Source organism: Vulpes vulpes, chromosome 1, assembly GCF_048418805.1.
Source record: "Vulpes vulpes isolate BD-2025 chromosome 1, VulVul3, whole genome shotgun sequence".
Lineage (NCBI taxonomy): Eukaryota > Metazoa > Chordata > Mammalia > Carnivora > Canidae > Vulpes > Vulpes vulpes.
Window position 1 is genome coordinate 102,404,126 of NC_132780.1, and position 25,963 is coordinate 102,430,088.

The window sequence follows — 25,963 nt, forward strand, 5'->3', positions numbered from 1 at the left end:
AATTCAACTAAATGGCCTGTATTTCATCTGGCAACTCTCAAGAGACACCAATCCCCACTGAGCACAGAGCCCAATGCAGGACTTGATTCCACACCCTTGAGATCACCACCTGAGCCAAAATCAAGAGATACTTAACAAACTGAGCCACCCAGGTGCCCCAAACATGATTTTTTTTTGATACTGTACAGTGAATTACATGAATGTTGACAAGATCTGTATAGCTCAGTGCACCAGTATTTTTCAAATGATTGATGCGTGGGTAAAAAATTTAGTCAGAATGCAAGATAGATCAATGCATTTTAATCTAGTAGAGTAGGAAAAATTCATTGATATGGGTTCAGATTGCACATTGTAACTAACCTTTAAGAAACTGTCATTGTGTCAACAGTTTTGGTACAATGTGAAGGAAGACTATGCACAATTATCTGAAAACACTATTGAAATATGGCTCTTTTCTCCAACCACATATCTGAGCGAGGCCAGTTTTTCCTATATTTCTACTAAAACTTATTACAACAGATTGAATGAAGAAGCAGAAATGAGAATCCAGCTGGCCTTCAGAAGGCCAGATATTAAAGGTCTGCAAAAATGTGCACTCTTCTCCACACTGCCACTCTTCTCCTTAATGTTTTTGTTTTAGAAAAAAGTTATTTTTCATAAAATACATCAACTTATAATGAGTTTATTATCACTCTTTTTTAAATGGATGGATATACACATATTTAAAAATTCTGTTTTAATATCCAACATGGATAATGATAGGTATAACCCACAAAAACAAAACCTCTCTGGGGTCCCTCATAATTTTTAAGATGTAAATGGGTCCTAAGAACCTAAGAATGACTGCCAAAGATGAAGAGGGAAATTGAGGATGCAAATATGAAAGATTCGACACACTGGGGGTCCTTAAAAGAACAAGAAAAGCCAAGAGAATAAGCAGGGTTCATGCAGAGATGGTGGAGAGGGTATAGTAGTCTACTGGGTTTTGAACATGCAGAGTGCCTGCAGTACCTAGAGATGAAGTCCAGCAGGCAGCTGGGAATACTATCTGGAACTTGAGAGAAAGATGTGAGATAAGGACTTAGATTCGGGATTTACTTTCATAGAGACAACAGTCAGGAACAAAAGCCTTGCTCCATTTGATGAGAGAATCAAAAGGAAGCAAAACCTTGAGTGGGAGTTATCCAGACTGAAGGAATAGAAGGAAGACAAAGTAGGAAGAAAAATGACAGAACATAAAGACTCCTAACTCGGGGAAACGAACTAGGGGTGGTGGAAGGGGAGGAGGGCGGGTGTTGGAGGGGAATGGGTGACGGGCACTGAGGCGGACACTTGACGGGATGAGCACTGGGTGTTTTTCTGTATGTTGGTAAATTGAACACCAATAAAAATTAATTAAAAAAAATGAAAGAAAAGTCTCTAAGAGGAGAAAACCCAAACTAGTACAGAGAATTGCAAACAAATTTATTGTTTGCTTAGGTTTTTTTTTTTTTTTAGATTTTATTTATTTACTCATGAGAGACACAGAGGGAGAGAGGCAGAGACACAGGCAGAGGGAGAAGCAGGCTCCATGCAGGGAGCCGGATGCGAGACCCAATCCTGGGATCCCAGGATCACACCCCGGGCCCAAGGCAGATGCTCAACCGCTGAGCCACCCAGGCATCCCTGTTTGTTTAGTTTTATCAAACACTGGGCTGTAGCCAGGCACCAGCCCAGGCAGTTGACATGAATGCTCCTATTCATTTCATGCAGTGACCTTAGAAGGCTGTATCAATCATCTCATTTTGCAGATGAGGAAGAGGAGGCTGGGCTCTCGACCACTACACTTGGTTCTGAATTTGGAGAGGATGCTACATAGTGTCAAATACTTCAGAGAGTCTAACAGAAGGAGAATGACCGAGAAAAGGCAAATGGGATAGACAAGTAGTCAGAAGGCTCTTCAGGAGAATCGGGTAGCCCAGGATTTGGAAACTGCCAGTAAAGCAGAGTGCAAAATATCTATTTTGTTTTGTTTTGTTTTGTTTTGTTTTTAGGAGAAAGGGAGAGAGTGTGCTGTGGGGGAAGGAAGGAGGGAGAGAGAGAATCTTAAGTAGGCTCCAGGCCCAGTGCAGAGCCTGATGCAAGGCTCAGTCTCCCGACCCTGAGATCATGACCTGAGCTAAAATCAAGAGTCTGACACTGAGCCACCCAGGCGCCCTCAGAGCACAGGATATCTTTGCAAAAACTTAAGGGTGTTAGGAAGCAAAAGCCAGAAAAGATAGCAGTGATATAGGAATACTACAGTTCACTTTATTAAGAGGGGGGGAGGGACATTTCTGATTTTTATATTATTTTACATAATTCTGCATAGCAGATTCCCCAACCCCTAGGGATCACATGTAGATGCAAGAGGCACAGAATTTCAGGGGTGACTTACATGCATTCCAGTGTTCTCTATTCTGCCCAGCCTGCCCTGGAACCAGCTTTTATGACTTGTCTTTTTCAAAGTGTAAGAGTTGAGCAGTCAGCTTCAGGAATCTGACTGAAAATCATGTTCATGCACTTTTGGAGACTGAATATCTTTCTGTCTCGAGGGCTGGAAATGTTCTTGTCATCTCCTGTTCAGCTCTACCCTTCCCCACTGGCCGTACTGAGGTCGGGGAACGACTGCTCTGATGTGAAGTCACAGCCACAATAATTTACTCATTCAGATGGTATTTTTTCCATGAAGACAGTCAAGCCTTACATGCTTGTAGAGTGAAGCTTTTAATAGGGAAAAGAGGTGAGCAAATTATTAATATTGATGACAATTTATGTCTTTCAAATGATTTTTTGATGTGTGCATAGAATTTGTGAACATTAGCTTAGGAATCACCCTTTCTGGAATGAATTGTGTGATCATTACAATGATCATGAAGCACTTCTCACAATCCTCTGTCTAGGTAGAGCATGACAGGTCAAAGAGCAAAATCAGCTGAAATGAGGGAGCTCTGCTCTGAACCAGCCGAGAAGGCAAGTGGGATCGACTCTTGGTTTCTCATTAAGTAACACGTTATCCAAGTGCTTAGCTGGGCATCTTCCACTTTGTAAGAACTCAGTCACTGCTAAGTGGGTCTGAAATGGTTCCCATAAGTCAGTATGTGACAGTGGCACGTAGCACACTACACGGAGTGGATAATCACACCTGAGCGACGACTTACCGAAGCTGGCAATGCCTCCCTCCAAGAAATCTCTTACCAACTTAAGTACCACAGTAACTGAAATTTCACGGTGGTTGTTTTGATTTTGGTGTTTAGGTTAAGCCCTGATTTCTCGATAGCTCTGCCCCCATCCCAAGGAGTAATGTATTAAGATACCAGCAGTACAATGTGAATTAGTTTGAAGGTTCTTTTTTCTATGATGCAAAGGTTTGTCACGCAAAGTGAAGTGGTTTGGGCAAGGGATGGTGAGGTTTTCTTGCAAGTGAGGAGACAGGTTTGTAAAGTGAGGCTGTTTATGCTTCATAATTTCATAATTTCTCCTTATTATTCAGCTTTTGGCCAGCTGGTACAGGCTTCATATCTAAAGACTCAGTTCCCAAGGGAAGAGTCCAATTACAATTTGCCCCGAGGTTGTCAAAATAAATGTCGTAACCTGAGTGCATGTCTCCAACTACCTACTAAACCATGAGTCTTTCCCTTTCCACTTATCACCCTTCTTTATTTACCTTTTTGAACTTTCTCCTTTAGTGACATTTCACAAATGTGCAGAAAGACTTACCTAGGGAAACTCTTGCAGGAATAGCTCCCCGGTCAGTCCAAAATGAAATCCATGAAAGCATTACCATCAGCATAGCTGGGAAATAGGTTTGTAGCATGAAGAAGAAAATTTGCCTCCTTAGCACAAAGTTGATGAAAAGCCTGTTGTACCAACCTATGAGAAAAAAGCCAGAGTTTTCCTTAGAATAGGCTTCCTCGTGAAAGCATCACACTTAGTGAAATGACCTGCTTCTTTAAACTCTAAGCTCTAAGGGAACATGGAACTGAACACGCTCACCCTTGTTTACCCAGGAGGAGGGCAGGGCCTGGGCCTGGCGCTCCATCAATGTTTGTTGAACTAACAGACCTATAGTCTGTTTCCTTATGTGATTCAAAGATTTCCCTTAAATTTCATAGCTGCTGTTTAGGAATGAATGGTAATTATATTTTGTGGAATGGCCTTTAAAGACCTTTCTCCAATATATATTGGGTTTGCATTGTTTCTGTAAGTGGGCAAATCTTTAATACATGACTAATGACCAGGTGCAATAGCCAATAAATCATTTATTAGCTATAACAAATGAAAGGGAATGTTTTATCTGAAGGAAAAGATTCACAGTAGCTACTGAGTCATTGGATTCCAAGTTGGAATCTAGACAGTGAGGGATTCATCAAGGGAGTGGGTGAAAGAAATATTTGTAAAGTGTATTATTCAAAATCTGGTGGGTACCATTAATTTATCTATAATAATTCTGAAAAAAAAAAAGAATAACCAAATGATGATGTTTCTTTGCTTCTGGCTGGAATTATATAAGCGCACATTGGTAATATTGATTAATTCATGCTGATCAGAAGCAACAATTGCAGTCACATACAAACAATTTTGTTCAGGTTTCCCTTTTCACATTGGCTGCAAGAAAGTTGAAAGCCAAAAGAGAAGGGACTATAGGTTAAAAATTTCAAAACAAAACTATAAGCATTGCAAAAGTGTTTAGAGAACCCTACTACTGGTGTCAGTAATAATTTCTTAGGAAACTCAAGATGGCACATTTTTTAGATGGATCAGGTCAATATTCAGGCATTCGGCCTAAAACATAAACCCAGCAGACCCACCCTGAAATGGCAGGTCTGCTCTTAGTATTCTATACTCATTTACACGCTCATGACCTTCTCGTCCCCATCTGTTCTGAGGTTCTCCTTCACCATCATATGTGTTTCAGGAATATCAAACAATTTCATTCCCCAGGGAAATAAAAGACACATTGCATAGTGCATACTAAAGTCAGAATATACATTATTTTTTGAGCTACTCATTGTCTTGTATTATCCATGTTGCGGTCCCACTTCATTATTGCAGGCAGCTGAAAATTTGGATTATAGCTGCAGAGTGGAATAACAGCTTCTCTGATGGTATAACTTTATAGATTTACTGTGAGATTAAAAGGGATAAAGAAAATCTGTGGAAGAACTTCATAAAGAAAGGCACTGTTAGTTATATGGTTTTAACTCTGAACTAAATTTTGGTCAGAAGGTCCTTTCTTGACTCCTAATTTTCTGAATAACAACTTTGTCTTTGGCAAGTGAATGAGAGCATGCTGCTCTGCTGTGTGGCTCTTCAGGACATGAGAGGATAGGGAGAGTATTGTGGTTGAGGCTGTAGGCCAGGAAGAGATCTCTCCACCACCAGGAAAGGTGGTGCTGCCTTGGAAAGATGTGGAACCCTTGGATAGCATGATAAAGCATCTGGCTCCACTTTTGATATTTGACTTCTCACAGCACCCAAGCCACATTCTTCCTTCCCCTTCTGTCCCACATCTGGGCAAGGTAATAAGAAAGCCTGGTGCTCCCTCTTTGGGGACCCACAGGAAATTCAAACCATGCAGGGGAGTCCTCCCTCTAGTCCCCACCTAACCACCACAAACCCCCAAGCCAGTCACCCCTCCCTGTTTTCTCAAGCCATTTTCAGACCTACTTAGGAGCCAACCCTGCTCCTCTAGAAAACCTCATTATGTGTGTAATAAATCTCTTTATAAAACCCTTTTGCTACCTTGTGGCATCATCAATTTTGACATTTGAACCACATTCTGGATGGAAGGGCCCATCAGCTTCTACCAGATTGTTACATGGTAGAAAGGTGGGGAGTTTATGAAAGGGAAAAGAGAGCTGGAGAGTTGGCAGTCAGGAAAATGCAAGAGGGGAAGTGATTCAAGAGTCAGTCCCAAGACAAGGTTCCAGGAATTTTTGTACCTGGAGACTGTCACCTTCAATGGCCTGTGATACTAAAGGCCTCACAATGTTGTTGGGATCCCTGGGTGGCTCAGCAGTTGAACACCTGCCTTTGGCCCAGGGCGTGATCCTGGAGTCCCAGGATCAAGTCCCACATTGAGATCCCTGCGTGGAGCCTGCTTTCTCCCTCTGCCTGTGTCTCTGCCTCTCTCTCTCTCTCTCTCTCTCTCTCTCTCTCTCTCATGAATAAATAAAATCATTAAAAAAAAGATGATGTTGTTGATGAAAATAGTGATGCTAGCTACAAGCTAATATTTCCTGAACACTTAACACATGGCAGACAATATTCAAAGTTATTTATGGTAGACAGTATTCTAAATTATTTAAATGTATTAAATCATGTATCCTCACAACCCTAGGAGGTGGGAAGTGTTATAAACCAAGTTAAAGATGAAGACATTGAAGCTTGAGGAGATTAAGCAACTTGCCCACATTTCTAGTAAATGGTAGGGCCAAGATTTGAACTTATGCAATCTGTCTCCAAAACTTGTACTTTAACCACTACATTATGCTCCAATAAAGAGTAATTACCAATGCATTCTTTAGGGACAGAAGTCATTTTTTTCCCTTTGTAAATTTACAGTGCATGATTGTGAGGGACACTGAAAGGCATGAGAGGGCAGAGGCCCTCACTAGCTTGTTAATATTGCCAGGGAGAGGTAAAGATGATGCCAAGGGGAAAAAGTCAGGACCTGATGGTTCAGCTATTGAGGGGACACTAAAGTTATATAATTATAACTATACTTCTGGATCCTCTAACCAGAGCCAGTAGTTTTTTTTTTCCTTCGGTAGAGCTGATTTGGCTTTACAGAGGTTATGGTGATTGTTATAATCATTGGAATGAAGACAAAAAATAAACAGATTATTTCTGATGAAGCTAATGTGTTTAAACAGGATACTAATCTGAGAAAAACACTTGGGTTTAGGTCTTGGGAGATCATATTTAATAACTCATGGATAAGGTGAGCCAGGATTATATTTTTGAGCTAAAATAAATTTCTAACTGATGAGCTTTCTGAAACCTAAGAATTGTTGAATAAACTCAGATATGATTAATAACTTGATATTTGGGGGTGCCTGGGCAGTGCAGTCGGTTAAGTGTCTGTCTCTTGGTTTTGGCTCAGGTTGTGATCTCAGGCCCTGCGTTGAGGTCTGTGCTCAGTGCGGAATCTGCTTAAGAATCTCTTCCTTTCCCTCTGCCCTCTCCCCCACTATCTCTCAAATAAAGAAAATCTTTTTAGAAAGGTGATATTTGACTACAATTTCCAAAATTCTTTACTCTAATATTTTTATAGTCTTAAAGCCCGTTTTAATCTTTCTTATTAAAAATGCATGCATTAAAACAGTTAAAAAATACAGAAGTGTTGAAAATATCCCCAATCTATACTCAATTCTTAGAAGTATCAGTTGTTAATCTTCTTAGACATTAAAAAACCATATACATAAGTCCTTCTTAAAATAACAAATATGAGATCATATATATTCTCCTGTAACATGATTTTAAAAATTTTAAATTTACTATAGATAATTCTCTATCATTCTATGCAAACCATGTATAGGTAAACCTAATTCTTTTCTTTTTTCATTTTTCTGAGAAATCAAAATTTTTTTTCTTAAAAATGTAACCATACTGGAATGTTAGGAATTTTTAGTGGGTTTTAAAACACTTAAAAGCATATTTTGGAGCAGAAAGTTCTTCAATGCAAGTATTTTGTGTGGTTTTAGACAGACTTCAAAACATTACCAGAAGAAGAAAAAAATCAACTAGTGTTGGACCTGACTGGTATGGCTTAATAAGTCTGACAATGACAAATAACAAGGCAGTGAAGCCAATGGAATGGCATGTTGGAGAAGTAAGAATTTGGAAATGAAATTTAACCTTTTCCTTTTAAGAGTATAGCTGAGTGTATATTAAAGGATACTTGTGCCTCAAAATCTGAAGAAACGTCACTGCCATTATTATATATGTAGTATGTATTCTGTGCAGGAAACAACATCCTTAGATTTCTATGCTTCATATGTATGACACTGTAATAGCTTCAGACATTGCAAAGACTTATTCATAATCTATCATGTGCCAAATTTATTCCATCATAACAACAGTAAAATGAAAATAGCTGTAAATTATACTTCGACATGTACTATTGTTAATTGCATCCACTCTTGTTTAAATATTAATTAAATTTAGGATTCAGAGCATTACAAATCCTGACAGAAACATACTCACACAGTTAACTCCTGAACAATGCAGGGGTCAGGACTGTTGGCCCTGGTGCACTTGAATATCTGCCCAGAAATTTCTAGTCCCTCCAAACCTAACTACTGCTGTTTGGAAGTCTCATCCAACAGTTGATTTAGACATGTTTTGTATGTTATATGTATTATATACTGTATTCTTACAATAAAGCAAACTAGGAACAAGAAAATGTTAAAAAAATCCATAAGAGAGAGAAAATACATGTGCAGTGCCATACTGTATTTATCGAAAAAATTTGCATATAAGCGCAGTTCAAAGTCATGTTGTTCAAGGGTAAACTCTGTTTACTTATATAGAGAAAGATTAGAGAGAAAAGAAAAAGGAGAAAAAAATACATAAAAATAATGAGTTTATATCTATGAGGTGGGCTGACAAAGCCTTTTTCTTTAAACTTCTCTGAATTTTTTTTCAAATTATGTGCCTTTTATTCACTCATTCAGCAATTACCTATTGAGCATCTACTATGTGCCAGAGGTATATCAATGATCAAAACCAATAATATGTGTTACTTATATAATCAGAAAAGGCCATAAGCGTTACTATAGTTAGTAGCATTATCTGCTGAATCCCAAGCAAAATAGACAAATAAGTTAAAGAGAGTATTTGTTCTGGATCTAAACAGCTAAATAACTGTTGGTTCTAGAAAGTCCTTTAGCTTCGCTGTGATGTAAATTTTGACTTCTCTCTTAGTGAAGGGTGTTTATTTACAACCTGATAACTCCTCTCCAGAGTCAAAGGGCAGAGTAGAGCACATCCAGGGAGAAAAGTCAGTAGGTAAAAGCATTTGAGGCAGGGTGGCTCTGAAACCCAGGGGCAGCACACACTGTCCAGGCTCCTTACGGCTTCGAAAATCTAAAATGGCATTTTATATGGATTCTTCCAGAAATGACGCAGAATGCTAATAACCAGGGAAGAGGAAGCTACGTGGAGCTTTAATCAACAGGGATCAAGTATAATTTAAAAAGTGCTGTGGATACTACTCTATGTTGCCAAACAAGAAAATGTCAGAGTAAAGAGTCTGCAACACAGGCCGGATATTGAGTGGATTTTCTGCTTTTCTGACTGATTCACCCAGCAATGCCTACTGAGTATACGTGCTGCCCAAGCAAGCACAGCGGTGTTTCCTGGGCATCTGTCATGTGCGGAGCCCGTTTCAGGGGCCAGGGAAGAAATGGTGAACGAGGCAGACAGATTTCTTGGACTCTTTCTAGTCAGACCCTCAGACAATAAAGCAGTCAACTAGAGACTATTTCAGGTAGTCTTAAGTGCTGTGAAGACTAACAGGCAGGGAATGGTGAGGAAGGAGGCCTGGTTTAGACATGACCATTAAGAAAGCACTCTTTGAGATCATATTTGAACAATGCCCTGAACGGAAGGAGGGAGCTGGTCATGAGAAAACTGGGGGAAAATCATTCCAGGTAGATGGAGAAATAGGCCAAAGCAGAAGCCCTGTGGGTAGAAGGAGATTGGTGTGTTTGAGGACAGGCAAGAAGGGAGAGATCAGAGAGGTAGATCATGTGGGCCTTGTAGGCCATTTGAGAAGCTTGAGTTTTGTTGTTAGTGTGGTGGAAACACCGTGGAGGGTTTTAAGCAGGAAAGAATTGTGGTCTTTGTCTTTTCAAAGAAGGCTCTGTCTGCTGTGTTAAGCATAGACTGCAGGGGCCAGGTGTGGGAGAAGGGTGTTCACCTGGAAGTGACTGCATGAGGGGGCAAAGTGCCATGCTGGGCAGGTGGAGGAGGTGGCCTGTAAAGGTGGGAAGAGGGTATTGGCCAAACAGGACCCTTGTTGGGATTCCAGTCTCTTCACCTGCTGTGGTGCTCTGCAAACAGTAGGTGCTCAGTAAGTGCTGATGAATTGTCCATATAGGATACTGCACCTGTGCTGCTGTAGAAAGCAAATACACTAGATGCAGTGAACTCCTCAATGAAGGGAAATACACTCACCAGTATTTAGGGACTTGTTTCCATGTTTCCAGTACAGCATTAGATCCTCTTCACTGTAGGCGTCTGAAGCAAGATAGCAAGGTTCTTGGCATGAGAACAAGCTCTCGTGAGCTCCAGGAGCTCTACGACCACGATTTATGGAACTCTGCGTCCCCGGTGCCTGGTCCAATGACACGAATATATCGGATACTGAAAGACGTTTGCCACGAGGCTGTGGATCCCCATACCTACCAAAAGAAAAAATAATCTCCAAAAATCAGACTCTAATTTCTGGCATAGTCTGGCGGCCTTTCGTGTGCCCATGTGATGAACTCTCCACTGAGCTGCTCCCTGCCCCGCGAGCACCGAGGATTATCAAACCACTGCCTGTCCCAAGTCACAGGCCTGACCCCAGGTCTTCGGGCCCCCTCAGTCTTGTAGGTCTCTGGGAGGAAATGCCGAAACGAACTGAGCTCATAAGGAATTATCTTCTGAAATCAAAGAATGCTATAGAAAGTTTCTAATGGGTTTGATGAGCAACAGCCACTAAAATTCCCAGCATTTTGGCCACATTACAAAAACCTGCCATCAGCTTTTAAGGGGTCATATCAAAAAACAATTGAGGGGCCCAAGCGACTGACAAAGGCTGGCTCAGGAGCCCTCTGTCAGGGTTTATTAGAGGGTCTAGGTCTAGAGCTGCCTTTTTCTGGGGAACCCAAGCACATTTCATGGAAGATGGTGACTTATATGGGAACATGAATTCTAGAGCTTTCCAAATTTGGGGAGTGTGTCAGTCTACGTTCATAAATCAGCAAGAATATACCCCTTTGGGGAGTTTGTTTCTTTATAAGCAGTGCAGAAAGTGCAGAATGTGTACTCATGAAAACATTTCTTTCCTTGGGTGTTCTCATTTGAGAGACAATCTGCCATCATCCTTGGTTTAAAAAAAATTACAATTTTGAATTAATATGTTTAACTTATATCAAGATTTTTAAATGCTCATTAAGAACGTGCTTGTTTTCATGCAGGTACGTGATGCCATGTTCAGATCAAGAGTGCTCACTCCATCAGAAAGTAAGACTTACAGCTTTCCAGTTTGAGGGAACAAGTGTCAAGAATGTCCTCGTTCTGAGTGTCAAGAGGAAACCTGCTGAAATCCATAAAGCACATGGCTGAAACAGTTATCCTGTAACAGGAGAGAGAAAAACTGCAGATCATTTCACCATATGGCCAAGTAAACATGCAATATTGAAGCTCCTTGACTGTGGCGCCCATTTTGTGTGCCTTTCAAGAAGAAGGCAAAGCAGGCATTCCCATCCTCTGTGGACATAACGAATAAGGAAGCAAACCCAGGAAGGTGGGTGGTTTTCTGAAGACAGAGGGTGAAGGCGTGCATTCCAGTTCTAAAGATTGTTTCTGATCTCATGGTCTCCTAGTTGGTGCCCTCTATATTTTTTGGCTCTGATATCTTCAGAAAAACATACTTCAAAGGGAGAGGACTTTGAAATAGATTTAAATATTTTCTGCTTTTTGGAAGATCCAAAGTTAGGTGTCTAGTCATAAAGGGCTGGGATGGTGGTAATAAAAGCCGACGGGTAAAGGTTCCTCTCACAAAGCAACTTTACCTGGGAAAATTCTCTTTCCAGGAGTGAGGAGAAGGCCTGGAGCATTTTCAGTTATAGATTTATGTGCACAATGCATAATTCAGGTGCCATTAAGGCTTGCATACTGATGAGGATTGTTTTTTCAAATTTTATATCCTCCTAGATTTTTCTGGCTTTAGGCAGAGGCTGCTATACTATGATCCTGCCTCAAAGCAGAAACTCTGGTACCCACACCACAGATCAGAGGGTTATAAAAGGCCCCTGAGCAAGTTTGCACAAAACAAAGGCAACAGCTGCTCCTACCCGTGGTGCCCCAAGTTAATCAGAGAACTAGAACCATTTTATCTTCCACGGGTTGAATTCTACTGTCAATAGTCATGCAGCAAAACGCCAAGCCAGGGAGGTATGTGGATGATTTTGTGTCACAAAACATAGTCATTTTGGCATATCCCTGGCACAGGTGATCTTTGAACAATGCATGGATTGGAGGTGCCAACCTCTGTGAGTTGAAAATCCTGTGTAAATTTTGACTCCCCAAAAACTTAATTATTAAGAGCCTGTTGACCAGAAGCCTACCAACACCATAAAGTCAATTACCACATATTTTAGATGTATTTTATACTGTGTTCTTACAGCAAAGCTAGAAAGAAGAAAATGTTATTAAGAAAGTCACAAGAAAAAAAAAGTCATAAGAGAAAATGTATTCACAGTACTGTACTATATTTTTAAAAGATTCTCATAAAATAGATGTGCACAGAAGGGACCTCTGAAGTCTTTGAATCTACCTCCTTCATAGGTGTAAATTAGCAAAGTGATCGCCTAAGAGGTGGTAAAGAAAAAACTATTTATGGCACTTGTTAGAGAATAGTAAGGAAGATTTTATTGAGGGGACTACTATAATTTGGTTTATTAACAAGGGAGAGAGGGGAGGACTCAACTCCAAATACAACAAGGAAATGTGGGAATTTATAGCCAAGGAGCAGGCTACATTACTCAGAGGAGACATCACGGGGCAGGGGGAGGGGAGGGGGAATCTGGCTAAAAGGACCTAACAGGATTCTTGCTGAAGGTGGGACACTGGTCAGACATCACCTGGGGTGGTGGAGGATGAGGAATATGAGGAATATGATCAGATTGGAGGGTGATCAGATATTGAAGACGGAGAATTCTGGCTAAAGGCACTTAGCAGAGATAAACACAAAAGCTCAAAAGTCAGGGTCTAGGTGAGAAGAAAGTTCAGAGGAGGCTAGCAGAGTTTGGTCAAAGAGAACATCTTTGTTCGTAGATGGAGTCAGAACCAATCCTAGAACTGGATAACCTGGCTCCCGGCTTAGACTGACTCTGGTGTCAGCTAGAAGAGCTGTGTGGACAACAATTTTGAGTCTTTCTGTGTTTGGGGATTTCCTAACCACACCCTCAGTTTCCATGATTTGCTAGGACTCATCAAAGTGGTTACGCTGATAGTTATGGCTTACAGCCACGAAAGGACACAGATGAAAATCAGCGATGGAAAAGGCACAGAGGGTAGAGGCCAGTAGGAGGCAGAAGCAAGTTTCCAGCTGTTGTGTCTAGTGGACAGTGACAAATGGCCACATGCATGGAGTACTGCCAACGAGGGAAGGTACGTGAGCCTTGAGGTCCAAATGATTAACTAAGAGGTGGTCACATAGGTCTAGCCGACCTTGGTCTCCAGCCCCTCCAGAGGTCAAGCTGATACCAGGTAACTCAAAGCCTGCTCCATAAGTCTCATTGTTAGCATGGACTATCTGGTGTGGCCCAAGCCTCAAGGTCAACAAAGATCCTCTTATCAGGCAGGATATTTCGAGGGATTAGAGATTATCTCCAAGGAGCCAGAAATCCTTCCTTGGAATGTGCAGGGTAAGGACAATCTACTGAATTAATTCTTTCATCAAAATAATTAATTTTAAAAAGTTAAAAGGTTTAAGAAGTTGATTCCTTGGCCACATGCTGCTTCTGATTCCTCGTGAGGCCCGACTCCAGTACTTACCAGAATCCCATGTTGCTCCTGACTTAAAAGTTCTATTGAAAGTTGTACTTTCATTATATTTTTCAGAAACATTGACAGCAAATATGACCCTATCACCTTTGTACTAAAGTGAGCAAAGTGTTTTTTAATGAACAAAAAGAATCTGTGTTAATTTACTATTGCCACTGTAACAAATTATCACAAACTTGGTGTCTTAAAACAACACAAATTTAAAAAAAAAAAAAAAAAAAAAAAACACAAATTTATTCTCTTACAGTTCTGGAGGCCAGAAGTCTGAAATTAGTATCACTGCACTGAAATCAAGGTGGCAGAAAGGCCCTGTTCCCTCCAGAAGCTCTAGGGGAAAAGTCAATCCTTGCCTCTTACAGCTTCCGGCAGTTGTTAGCATTCCTGTGCTGGTGGCTCTATCATTCCAATCTCTGTCTTAATGGTCACATTGCCTTTCTCTAACCAGGATTCTTTTTTTTTTTTTTAAAGATTTTATTTATTTATTCATGATAGTCAGAGAGAGAGAGAGAGGCAGAGACACAGGCAGAGGGAGAAGCAGGCTCCATGCACCGGGAGCCTGACGTGGGATTCGATCCCGGGTCTCCAGGATCGCGCCCTGGGCCAAAGGCAGGCGCCAAACGACTGCGCCACCCAGGGATCCCTCTAACCAGGATTCTTATGACTGATTGCATTTAGGTCCCAACCAACTGATCCAGAATAATTTTCTTATTCCAGGATCCTTAACTTAATCACATCTGCAAAGATCTTTTTTTTTTCTTTTTAAGGCCAAATGAAGTGACTTTCACATGATTCAAGGACTAGGACAATGGATATCATTTGGGAACCCCCCCCCCCTTTTTTTTCACTCTTACTACAGAGTCTTTCTGGGATTTCTAAGACATTAAAAAAAAATGAATTAAACCTGATTTACTAAGCATTTTTAGAATTACCAATTATAATCCATGCAGTATGTACAGGATGCATTAGGCTAAAAGAACATATGGTATGTGAAAGATGGAGGGCTGTTATAGCATAGTGTCAGAAAAAAATATTTTGAATTAAAGAAGTGAAAAGGGAGTAAACAAATTAGTGGTAATTTGAATGATGACTATACTTTCTTGTGAAAAATGAAGGAGATAATTAAGAACACTATTTAGTTAATCCAAGATTCTGAGATTGCTTGTCAATGTGCAGTTAGTAAAGAAGAAAAGCAATTTTGTGCACCTATATAATTGTGGGCCAGACTTTTAGGGATTTCCATAATTCAACTCTGCTCTGGCCAACCTTATTTTCTATCAATCCCCAATGATGTGTTGAGTAGATAGATATAGAGAACTATTTTTTAAAAATCTGGAAGTTAGAACAAGGAAAAAAATCACTTTTTCTGTGTTTGTCCCAATCTTCAGCATCACTAAACAGACAGTAAGTAATATTGTGAGCTTAGCTAGTAGTGAGATCCACTAGCTTTGGTGTAGACCTCCCTGGTTATAGGGAAGCCAATGATGGTCCACAGCCCTCCTGACCTGAGAGTGAAGAGGACTGTTTCCATTAGGGTATACATGCAGCATGATGTTCTCCACAGTTTTTTATCATGAATGAAGGATCTTTTGGAATGGACAAAAAAGATGTCAGGCACCCAAATCTTTTTGATCAATCTACGATCAAAGGTCATGCTTTTGTTTGCTGTGCTAAGAAAGGAGAGCCTCTCATCTTTCCAGTAATGTCTGAGATTAAAAAAAAAAATCATTGTAAAGTCCTAGGCAGAGAGAAAGAGACAAGTCAAAGCCAGTAGGAATATGGTTCAGGATGACCAATTAATACCATTCGTCCTAAACTGATGGGCATGGATGTTAATGACCTATAATGTGAATGGCTTATATTGTATTTTCAGGTAGATTTAGGATGAAGCCAGTGAGCTTGACTTGCAGAACCTCTCCTTCACCTGGAGTCTGGTGAATGTTGGGTTTCTACGAACCATAGAGAATTCAAGTTGGGAAAGGGAAGCCAGGTTAAAACTGGGAAACATTTCTACATAAGCACTGATAAGTCACCTAAAGAGATCTCAGAAGAAAAGGACTTGGAACTACATGGCCCAGTATTTTATTTTCACTTAGTTTTTTCATTTCATTGTAAATAAATGTTCACTTTTATAATGGATTCTGCATCCATAAATTTGTATTATTTTTGTTTAAAAAAGCCCCTTCTCCAAGTTGAATAAATTATGGTCCCACAAAAACAGATACAGTATTTCTTAGAGCTGTTAGTAGAAAGCATGCTGTCAGAGATCCTGAGAAGGAGATGATTTTCCTTAGCTTGAGAGACAAAAAGAATACCAAGAAGTCCTCAAATTCTACTGTGCAAAAGACTTAGCCATGAATTTGTTAAAATGGCACATTCCCCAGAAGCTAATACCCTGAGCTTCTGATCCAGTATGGCTCAGGGAACTGAATTATTTATTAGTGTGTAACCCAATTATAAAGAGATAAGGATGGTAGGGGCTCTATTAACATTATTTTAGCAGAAAAAAAATTAGGTCAGTCAATACTTTGAGCTTTGTCTGGCTCTCAGATACTACATTTAATATTTTGTTTGAACAAAAACTCCCCTAGCTATGTCCAAGTCAGTGGGTGTGGATGATGATGATGTGTTTCACCTTTTACAACTGTTTACTCCTTCCTATCGTTTATTTCCCAACAATACTCAGATTATTCTTGAAGTAGCACATGTGACAGAACTTGACTTTTATTATACAAGCAAAAAACAAATCTCAAGGAACTACAAATAAGTCAGCAGTTAATGATGAGCTAGTTCAGTTCTTTTTTTTAAGGTTCAGAATAGAGGTACTTTGTATTATTGCTCTAGGTTAGTCTGGGAGCATCAGCCATGAGTAGTTTTGAATTAGGGTGAGGGCAAATAAACAGAATGATTCATTCATTCCCATAACACTTCAGGGAGTTGTGTGGGTTACTGCAGGGATTGCTTTAGTCAGCATATATTTAGAATCAGGTGCTCAGTCTGATCTGAAGGTCACCACTGAGCTTATGAAGACAAGTGCAGACATTAGTCTACAATAGTTTATACATTTATACATTCCAGTGATACTGCAAAATCACGACTAGTGGGCACTATCATGAGAGAGCAGGATGCACAGCAGGTTGAGATGAAGAGTGGGGTAAAACTTCAAGGAATTGAAAGTGAATTCGGGGTGGGAAGATGATAAATGAGAAGCAAAAGAAGCCAACACTGGGGGTCACTGATAATTAGAACACATTTGCACCTTGGGCATGGAGAACCCAGTGCAGTTTTAGCTGATACTCACTCTTATTCAGGTAAGAAGGGTGAATTCTGGTTTTAGGGGCAGTGGGGTGGAGACCATGAGAATTTTAGATGCAGACGGGGTCATTCAGGGATAACTTAGAGGTTACGCCAGGATAAAGGAAATGAGTACTTGTTCCTGGAGTACAACAGGCTCAAGAAAATGTCGGTAGAAGCTGGTTTTGGTCAGGGAAGAGCCAAAATGTTCTAAACAAGGCATTTTTGAGTAGTGAGTACTCTTGGTGCTATTCCCTTTGGGAGTAGGGTGGTTCAAATGAAGGAGGTTTCATATTTAAACTTGAAATAAATATTGAATTTGATAATGATAAGGACTAGAAAAACAGTAGCTGAAAATGAAAACAAGATATAACAAATCATAGAAAATTTTGTTTAGAATTTGCTGGAATTTTTACAAGTCTTATAATTTTTCATTCAGTCAGCATTTAGATGGCAATGACTAGTTGGAGGAATCCCTATAAATAAAAATATTAAGTATATATATAAATATATATAAAGATAATTTGATCTTACAATTCAATTGATTTATATTTTCTAGGTCCAGTTTCCTTAAGAGATTCCCTACCTAGTTTTTTCTTTCTTTTTTACATTTCTTTCTTTTACATTTTAATTGTAGTATTTGCATATTATAAAAGTAATATATAAAATCTAAATTTCAAGCAGAAAGGAGTGGAAGGAGAGCAAAGCAACTTCAACTCTATGAAGCAAAGTAGGAAAAATACATAGCAGTAACATACGTAATTAAAATGGTTTATGAAAACACCAGTGATTTTGATACTATTCTCTATCCTTTCAGGAAAAGACCAATATCTGATAGAGAAACTTACCATGTTAACCTCTGAAATGCTGTCAGTACTTTCAACCTGGACATCTATACCCACTGGCCCTGGAGATCCTTCAGAAAGAAAAACGAATGATATACTCTGAAATCATTACAATTATTTTGGTAACACTGAAAGCAGGAAAGATCAATGTCACAAGTGAATTACTTAAAAAATTTTTTAACAACAAATTTCTCCATTTTTCTATTGATATAGTATTATACAGTCAATTACAATAAAAAGGCACATGTATAAATAAATGTTTCAATAATTATCGCACATTTGCTTAAGACCAGCTCAATATTTTCCTTCGTATAGTTAGAGTATGGAAGTAGTGTGTTCAATTTTTTGTTTGTTTGTTTTTTGTTTTAGCGAGTGGTGATTTAAAAAGGAAAAATGTTTCGAAAACATGTCTAAGGGTATGTAGAATGATGTATTCTCTATGGTAAGGATCATATTTTATAGTCAGGGAGTAGAGTAGCTCATGGAGTTCATGACTCTGAAAGACGTGGGAGCCTCTTCTCTCTTGCCAAAGTCACTTGGGCAGCGCGTGGCAGGTGATAGAGTGCCACACAGGGACCCCGCACGTTCACAAATGTCTCTGTGCAGGACACCAGTCAGCAAAACCTGCAGTTGGGATGAAGCAAACATCCTTAGAAATGTGCGTGATGAGAACGTATTGAAAGTTAGAATCGGAGAAAACTCAGACAAGTGCTAAGACTTGTTTGCAGCTGGGTCTCAATGAACCGGGTGTCGGCATGTGGATGACAAGACCGTAAGAGGATCTAGACCAGAACGAGGCCCAGACATACCCTTGTTACACCTCATGAAGGGTTTCACCACTTCCAAGGTGAGGGTGAACTGATGTTAACAACTCCCCTATTTAGTATCATGCATGGAATTTGACATGTGCATATGTTACAATAGTTTATACATTTATACATGTAGTCTTCATGTTTTATTGTCCTACTGACCAATTCTTAATTCAATTTTATTGTCTGTAGAATTCTGAGTTTAAAAAAAAAATGCTTTCAACACTTTTTGAAACAGAAATCTTGCCCAGGTGGCCCCCAGGTGGCTGTTTTAGTTCAGATTCTGAGACTGAGGGGCACCTGCTTGGCTCCGTGGTTGAGAATCTGCCTTCGACTCAGGTCGTTATCCTGGGGTCCTGGGATCAAGTCCTGCATCGAGCTTCTGACAGGGAGCCTGCTTCTCCCTCTGCCTGTGTCTCTGCCTCTCTCTGTGTCTCTCAGGAATAAAATAAAATCTTTAAAAAAGAAAAAGATTCTGAGATTGAGAAGGGTCGGGCTAGAAAACATCCTTCCCAAGGCTAAATAATGTCTGGATGTGCTACATGTGATATACACATGCATATCATTCAACAAAGCTCCTGCATACTGTGTTTTAAATGCACAACACATTATAAAACATTTTGAAGAAAAGTGTCTACCCTCAGATGCCACCTGACCTCATTTTTGGCTCCTCTGAACTCCATGCCCATGTGTACCTCACTCCGAGGTCTAGGAATCTATATATTCTCCAGGACGGTGTGGAGGGGGAGGGCCATGTAAAGGTAAGATGCAGAATCAAGAATTTTGGAGCTGGATGTAAGCTCCACATATCATTCTTTTTACAGATCAGGAGCTGAGTCTCAGAGTGCAGGTAGTACTAAAGCAGATGGATTAAAAATCATGGAAATTTTAGCTACCAAACCGGAATTAAAGCCAAACTTCCATCCCTTAATTCCTCTAAGTCTCAGTTTGTTCGTCTGTAAAATAGGGGAAATAAATCCATGGTACTGACCTAAGAGCGCTGCCCTGAGACTAGGCGAAAGAACGCGTGTCACGTCCTTAAACTAACCCCATTCAAACGTCTTACCAACCAACCAGTTCAGCATCTCCCGGATCAGTAATGCATATAACAACACACATAATAAGAACGCCTCAAATACTTTCATTAATTCCATATATGAAGCATTTGGAATATAGTAAAAGTAAATAAATGTTAACCGGTATGGTTATGTGTTGATTTCCCAGGATCAATATGTAGGTAGTAGCACACACATTTATAGTCTTTTTTTAATATGTATATAAAAAGATAAGATAGATCATCACTTGTATTTTTTTAAAAGATTTAATTTATTCATGAGACACACACAGAGAGAGAAAGAGAGAGGGGCAGAGACACAGGCAGAGGGAGAAGCAGGCTCCATGCAGGAGGCCCGACATGGGACTCGATCCCAGGTCTCTAGGATCAGGCCCCGGGGCTGAAGGTGGTGCTAAACCGCTGAGCCACTGGAGCTGCCCCATTAATTGTATTTTTATATATGCAGGAAAAAGGAGAGTTAAACAACAGTCATATACCTTATGTGTACGGAGCATTTAAAATACATTATACAATATATCATCTCGTGTCATCATGACAGCCACTAGTCAGGTAGGGAGCTACAACCGATGTTGGCTCCATGTGACCTGAGTCACTCAGAGATGTTAGAGAGCTTGCCTGGAGCCGAGGCCTGGTTATTGCAGGAACGTAGCCAGGTCCCTCTGGCTCCCAGGCTCGTCCTCCGGTCTGACAAGCACAGATTATAGAGGCAGCCTTCACTGCCTTAGCTTTTGTCTTGACTCCCTGGCCAGTGTCTAGATGCTGAACTAATCCCATTTTAGAGAAACAAAGAAATCATCATCTCTGAGACGGAAACAAAAGAGCCTTCGGTGATGCGAGATGTAAAGGGCAGGAAAAACGCAAAGAAAATGAGCTGCAATTTACAGCCCAAGTTAAACACAAAGCTCCCCTAAATTTATATCCTCCTGTTTCCACATAATGAGTCAATTAATCTTCTAATGCTTTATAAAAGTAAAAAACACTGCAGCAGCAGCTGGTTTTAATGTTAAAGCTAATTAGGAAAACACATTAAGGCGAGGGAAGTGCTGAAGTCACATTTAGCTCAAGAGGAAAGCAGTATGTGCTGTGTGCAGGACCAGGCGACCGCCGCAGGAGCTCGGTGGAAGCCCCTCGTTTACCCCCGCGCCCGCTTCCCCAGGAAGGTGGCCCCCAGGAAGCAGAAATGGGTCACGTCTGACCAAGGCAGGAGCAGGGGAAGGGCCGTCTTCTGCAGCCACCAGGCTGACACTTCTGCCTGAATGTATGGATTTTTTTGCCTGAACACATGAGACATTTGGACGCCAATTAGCCCCAGTCCATGACTGTCAGAAAAATTCCTTTATCGGGGGATGATTTGTCACCTGCCACTAAGTAGCACGTTTCAATCGCATTTTTAATGACCCCACAATGGAGCCTCGGGGGGGGGGGGGGGGGGGGGAAGAATTGCTTTATTTTATTTTATTTTTTAAATAAAAGCCTTTCCTGAGGAGCCTGGGTGGCTCAGCGGTTTAGGGCCTGGTCCTGGAGTCCTGGGATCGAATCCCACGTCGGGGTCCCTACATGGAGCCTGCTTCTCCCTCTGCCTGTGTCTCTGCCTCTCTCTCTCTCTCTCTCTCTCTCTCTCTGTGTGTGTGTGTGTGTCTGTCATGAATAAATAATCTTGAAAAAAAAAAAAAGTGTTCCCACTCAAAAGAAAATCTTAACGTGTATCTCTAACAGATCAAAAGAGGTGGAAATTTAAGGTCCACTTTATGATTTTCCGGGGAGGGGGGACTGGGGTGATATCAGGGAAGGAGAATGAAGCTTTAAAGTGATTTGAGGTTAGAGCAGAGGGTCTGGGTCCCCTGCAGCAGCTGTCCCTCGGGTTGTAAGGTGCATTGCAATCACCTGGGCACCCTATTACAATGCAGATTTTGATTCGCAAAGCCCTGGGGCGTGGGGCCTGAGCTTCTGCATTTTTAACTCCCTCCCAGCTGGTCCTTGAGCCCTAGAGGCGACCTTCCCAGAGCGCTGGCGTCAAGGCCCGGGTTCAAGCACAGTCATTTTTCTCCGCATCTTTCTGGTCCAAAGTAGATCCGTAGGAGCCCTTTCCTCCGAGACAGGAATCCATTTACTTGGGGAACCTAAACTGCCAGGAATTAGGGCCGCTCCTGGTGCTGGTGCCGAGGGCCGGCCTCCCCGGAGCCCCGGGTAGAGCCTTTCCTGGGCGACTGGCGCCCCCTAGCGCCCCGAAGGCCCAGGCCGGCGGCCTCCCTCGCTCCTACTGGCTCCAGCGGAGGGCGGAGGCGAGGCCGCGCGCACCTTCCCGGGTCGCGGAGACCCGGGTGCGGAGGACGGCGGGGGCGGGGGCGGGGGCGGGGGGCGGAGCCCTGCAGGCGGCCCCGAGGGAGGCCAGGGGACGCCGGCCGCAGCCCCGCCCCCGGGGGAAGCACCGCCACGTCCTCAAACCTGATTCATGTCCAGGCTCCCAAAATCTTAAGTTCAGGAGGGGTGAGAAACGCCCCGAGATTTAACCTGCTCGGACTGCGGGCTCAGCGACGGTCAAAAGGGACTCCAGGACCAGCCCTCCGAGCTCCACCAGGGTCGGCCAGATTTGGGAGCTGGAACCTGGGGGTGGGGCTCAGTAACCTGCCAAGAACCCCCAGGTGGGGGCACCTGCGTGGCTCAGGCCCTTAAGGGTCTGCCTTTGGCTGGGGTCCTGGTTTCAGGCCTCAACATCGGGGTCCCTGCTCACTGGGGAGTCGGCTTCTCCCTCTCCTGAGGGTACTGTCTATAAATAAATGAATGAATGAATGAATGAATGAATAAATAAATAAATAAATAAAAAATCAATCCTGGTTTCAGGCCTCAACATCGGGGTCCCTGCTCAGTGGGGAGTCGGCTTCTCCCTCTCCTGAGGGTACTGTCTAAATAATAAATAAATAAATAAATAAATAAATAAATAAATAAATAAGTAAATAAACAAACCAACCAACCAACCAACCTGGTTTCAGGCCTCAACATCGGGGTCCCTGCTCACTGGGGAGTCGGCTTCTCCCTCTCCTGAGGGTACTGTCTATAAATAAATGAATGAATGAATGAATGAATGAATGAATGAATAAATAAATAAATAAATAATCAATCCTGGTTTCAGGCCTCAACATCAGGGTCCCTGCTCAGTGGGGAGTCGGCTTCTCCCTCTCCTGAGGGTACTGTCAAATAAATAAATGAATGAATAAATAAATAAATAAATAATAAATAAATCCATCCATCCATCCATCCATCCTCCAGGTACTTTGATGCTTATGTTGTAGTCCCGAATCTAATCAAATCAAAGCCAGACCCATAGAATCGCAACCCAATGGATTCCTCGAAATTAAGAAACAACAAACATTCCTCACCATTAACAACCATCTGACCGGCTAATCGATGAGTTCCCGAGGTGCCCACATGCCCCCGAGCTTCCCTGGGTCAGGACCACAGGACAGCGATGGCCCGTCCCCACCCCACGCGGGAAACGTGAGGAATGAGCTGCCTGTGGAAAAGCTGCACCTGCTCCACAGCTGAGGGCTCCTGCCTTCCCAGCCTCGCGTTCCCTTCTGTTGTGGCCACACTGGGAGGATCCTGCAAAGTCGTCAGCTCAGGAACCATGGGAGTGGAGACTTAGGTCAATGAAGAAGCTCCGGGAAGGACTTAGCAGGGGCAGGGGAGGGAGACTTCCCATTAACCGCTTGATACCACCAAGTCCTGTGTGTTTCTGGAAAACTTGGTACCCTTGGCGATACAACTGGGCGCACGTTAAACAATCTGAGGGCAGGAAAGACTTGGTTCCCAGTACGTCCTTATAGGGCCCCTTTCCATCCTCCTTACCTGCCCTTGCATCTTGGTTCCACCACATGTTGCATTTTTCATGGCTCTGAGCAAATCTCATAACCTCTCTCTACTCACTAGGCCCTGCGAGGCTGGCATAAGTTAGTGCATTAACAGGCTCAGCCCAGGGCCTGGCCCTCCAACCTTCCGAGCAACTTAAGTTGCTGGAAGTGATAAAAAGAAAAACCGGAACACAGTTGTTTCCTAGGGAGCCATGCATTTGGTGTCCTGGTCCTTCCACCAAAGCCAGGCATTCCAGCTTATAAAGTTATTCAATGAGATTTAATGAATATCATCACAGAATCCAATTTACAGATTTTAGTTGAAAGAATAAATTCAGGGGCATCCAGGTTAAGCAGCTGCCCTGGGCTCAGGTCACAATCTCAGGGTCCTGGGATGAGCTGCACCTGGGGCTCCTGCTCAGCACGGAGCCTGCTTCTCACTTGTCCTCTCCTCCTCTGTGCTTGCTCTCCCTCTCAAATAAATAAATAAAATCTTAAAAAAAAAAAAAAAAGAATAAGTTGCTGTATCACATTATGTACCCATTCACAATTTATTGAGCACACACTATTTACAATTAGTAAATAGTATGGATATTTACTCAAAGAAATTTATCTTTTTTTAGTCAATTTAAAATTTATCAGTTGTTCTCATTCAAGGGAATATCATTGTAAAAAAATTTTTTTTTAAATTGATGGTCTTGTGTTTTGGTGTTTATTGCTTCAGATTTTCAACTTTATTTTGACAGTGTAATGGATTGTGACCTAAGAGTTTTATAAAGATAATACCTCCAAATCCAGGTCTCATTGCAAAATCATGGTCCTCTATATGGAGAAGTCGTTCATATTGCAGGAGTCATGCTTTGGTACTGTCTTTTTTCCTCATTCTGGCTTCTTGTTTGCTATCCCTTCAAAGGGGGAAAAATGCTTTTGAGATTTACATGGTTCTGGGTATTTTGATTCTGTGTTCAAGTTGGTATCCTCTGAAATATATATAAAAGCTCATTTTCTTAGCTTATCCTACACATAGCTAAAAATCTGCCAACATTTGCTCTCTATTATATATGGGTGGGCAGGTAAGGTAACCCCAAATTTGGAGCAACTTAGATGATAAACCAAGTCTGGATGTAATGCTCTGGGCAGGAGACGTTTCTAAGAATACTGTTTTTAGACCAGGAGAACCTTGTCACTACCACCTTAGATCCATGGACCACATCCCAGATCACCTAAAGCAGAATCCGATGAAACAGGGTGTAGGTATCTGCATGTTACTTAAGTGATTTATAGGGTCAGCGAACTCAATCTACTTCTGCACTAAGACAGTGAAACAAAAATAAAAACACATTGCAAAATTGCAAACTGATGAAAATAATGTTTTACAAAGACAAAATGAGCAGAAAGAAGGGGTGCGAGTTAAGATGAGAGTAGAATGTATGTAGTAGGCTCTAGAATTTGAGGGAGGGCAATGGGAATGGAGAGGAATTCAAAGGAAAAATGGCTTTGACAATTGATCGGATTTGATGTCTGGTCCAGTTGCGAAGTAGGTGAAGTCAGTTTTCATCCACAGTTCCCCCAAGGTAAAGGCAAAGTGGGGAGTGGCCTCTCAGGTGTTCCCAAAGTCTGATCTTGGACACAGCTTCTCTGGAAGTAGAGCTGTCCTCACGTCCCAGGTGCTGGCCCCTGTGCTCAGCTCCTTCCAGACAAAGATGTCTGTCATCCTCACTGTCATTATCAGCAGAAGCAGTCACAGCAATTAATAATGCCAGACACCAAGGGTCTACTAAGTGAGTTCTAATTGCCCCGAATCCCTGATATGATTTTGCATTAATAAATGTCTCCTTCAGAAGAGCATGGTGAGCTTTAACATAAGATTTGTGGATGCACTTTCTTAGCTCAATAGAGTGACTTTGATGGTGAGAATTGCATGTTCTGAAGCAGCTGGCTGAAGAAATATGTCCAGGCTTGTGGGCACCTATCATCAGTATGGGTTTTCCAACAGTGAAGTTTCTGGTTAAGACCCTGAGAGCTTCATGTATGTATTTTTCCATTGGGAGAAATGGGGAATTTGGAAGACAAAATCTGTCTTGGGTAGAAGACAATGGGTTTGATTTTAAACATGTGAAGTCATTATATCCTACAAATAGTTGAATGCATAGAACCATTTCTTCCAAGGATCTCAAATAAATTGGAACATTTCTTTTCAGGAGCTACAGTGAACTATTTACTGAAAAAGTAATAGCAGCTAATGTGCTTATTAAATGCCTTATGATGTTCAGGGCCTCATGCCCAGGATGT

At 41.5% G+C, this 25,963-nt stretch overlaps 1 protein-coding gene across 1 annotated transcript; it reads right to left on the reverse strand.

Moving 5' to 3' along the window:
* Nucleotides 1-1,774: 1,774 nt before the first annotated feature.
* GABRR3 (gamma-aminobutyric acid type A receptor subunit rho3) lies at nucleotides 1,775-24,476 on the reverse strand. Its single transcript, XM_025990548.2, is given in 10 exon segments — nucleotides 1,775-1,878; nucleotides 3,739-3,891; nucleotides 10,137-10,186; nucleotides 10,188-10,266; nucleotides 11,268-11,389; nucleotides 12,495-12,498; nucleotides 15,323-15,368; nucleotides 15,371-15,538; nucleotides 17,943-18,010; nucleotides 24,458-24,476. Coding segments are annotated over 10 exon segments (813 nt in total).
* Between the last annotated feature and the right edge of the window lie 1,487 nt (nucleotides 24,477-25,963).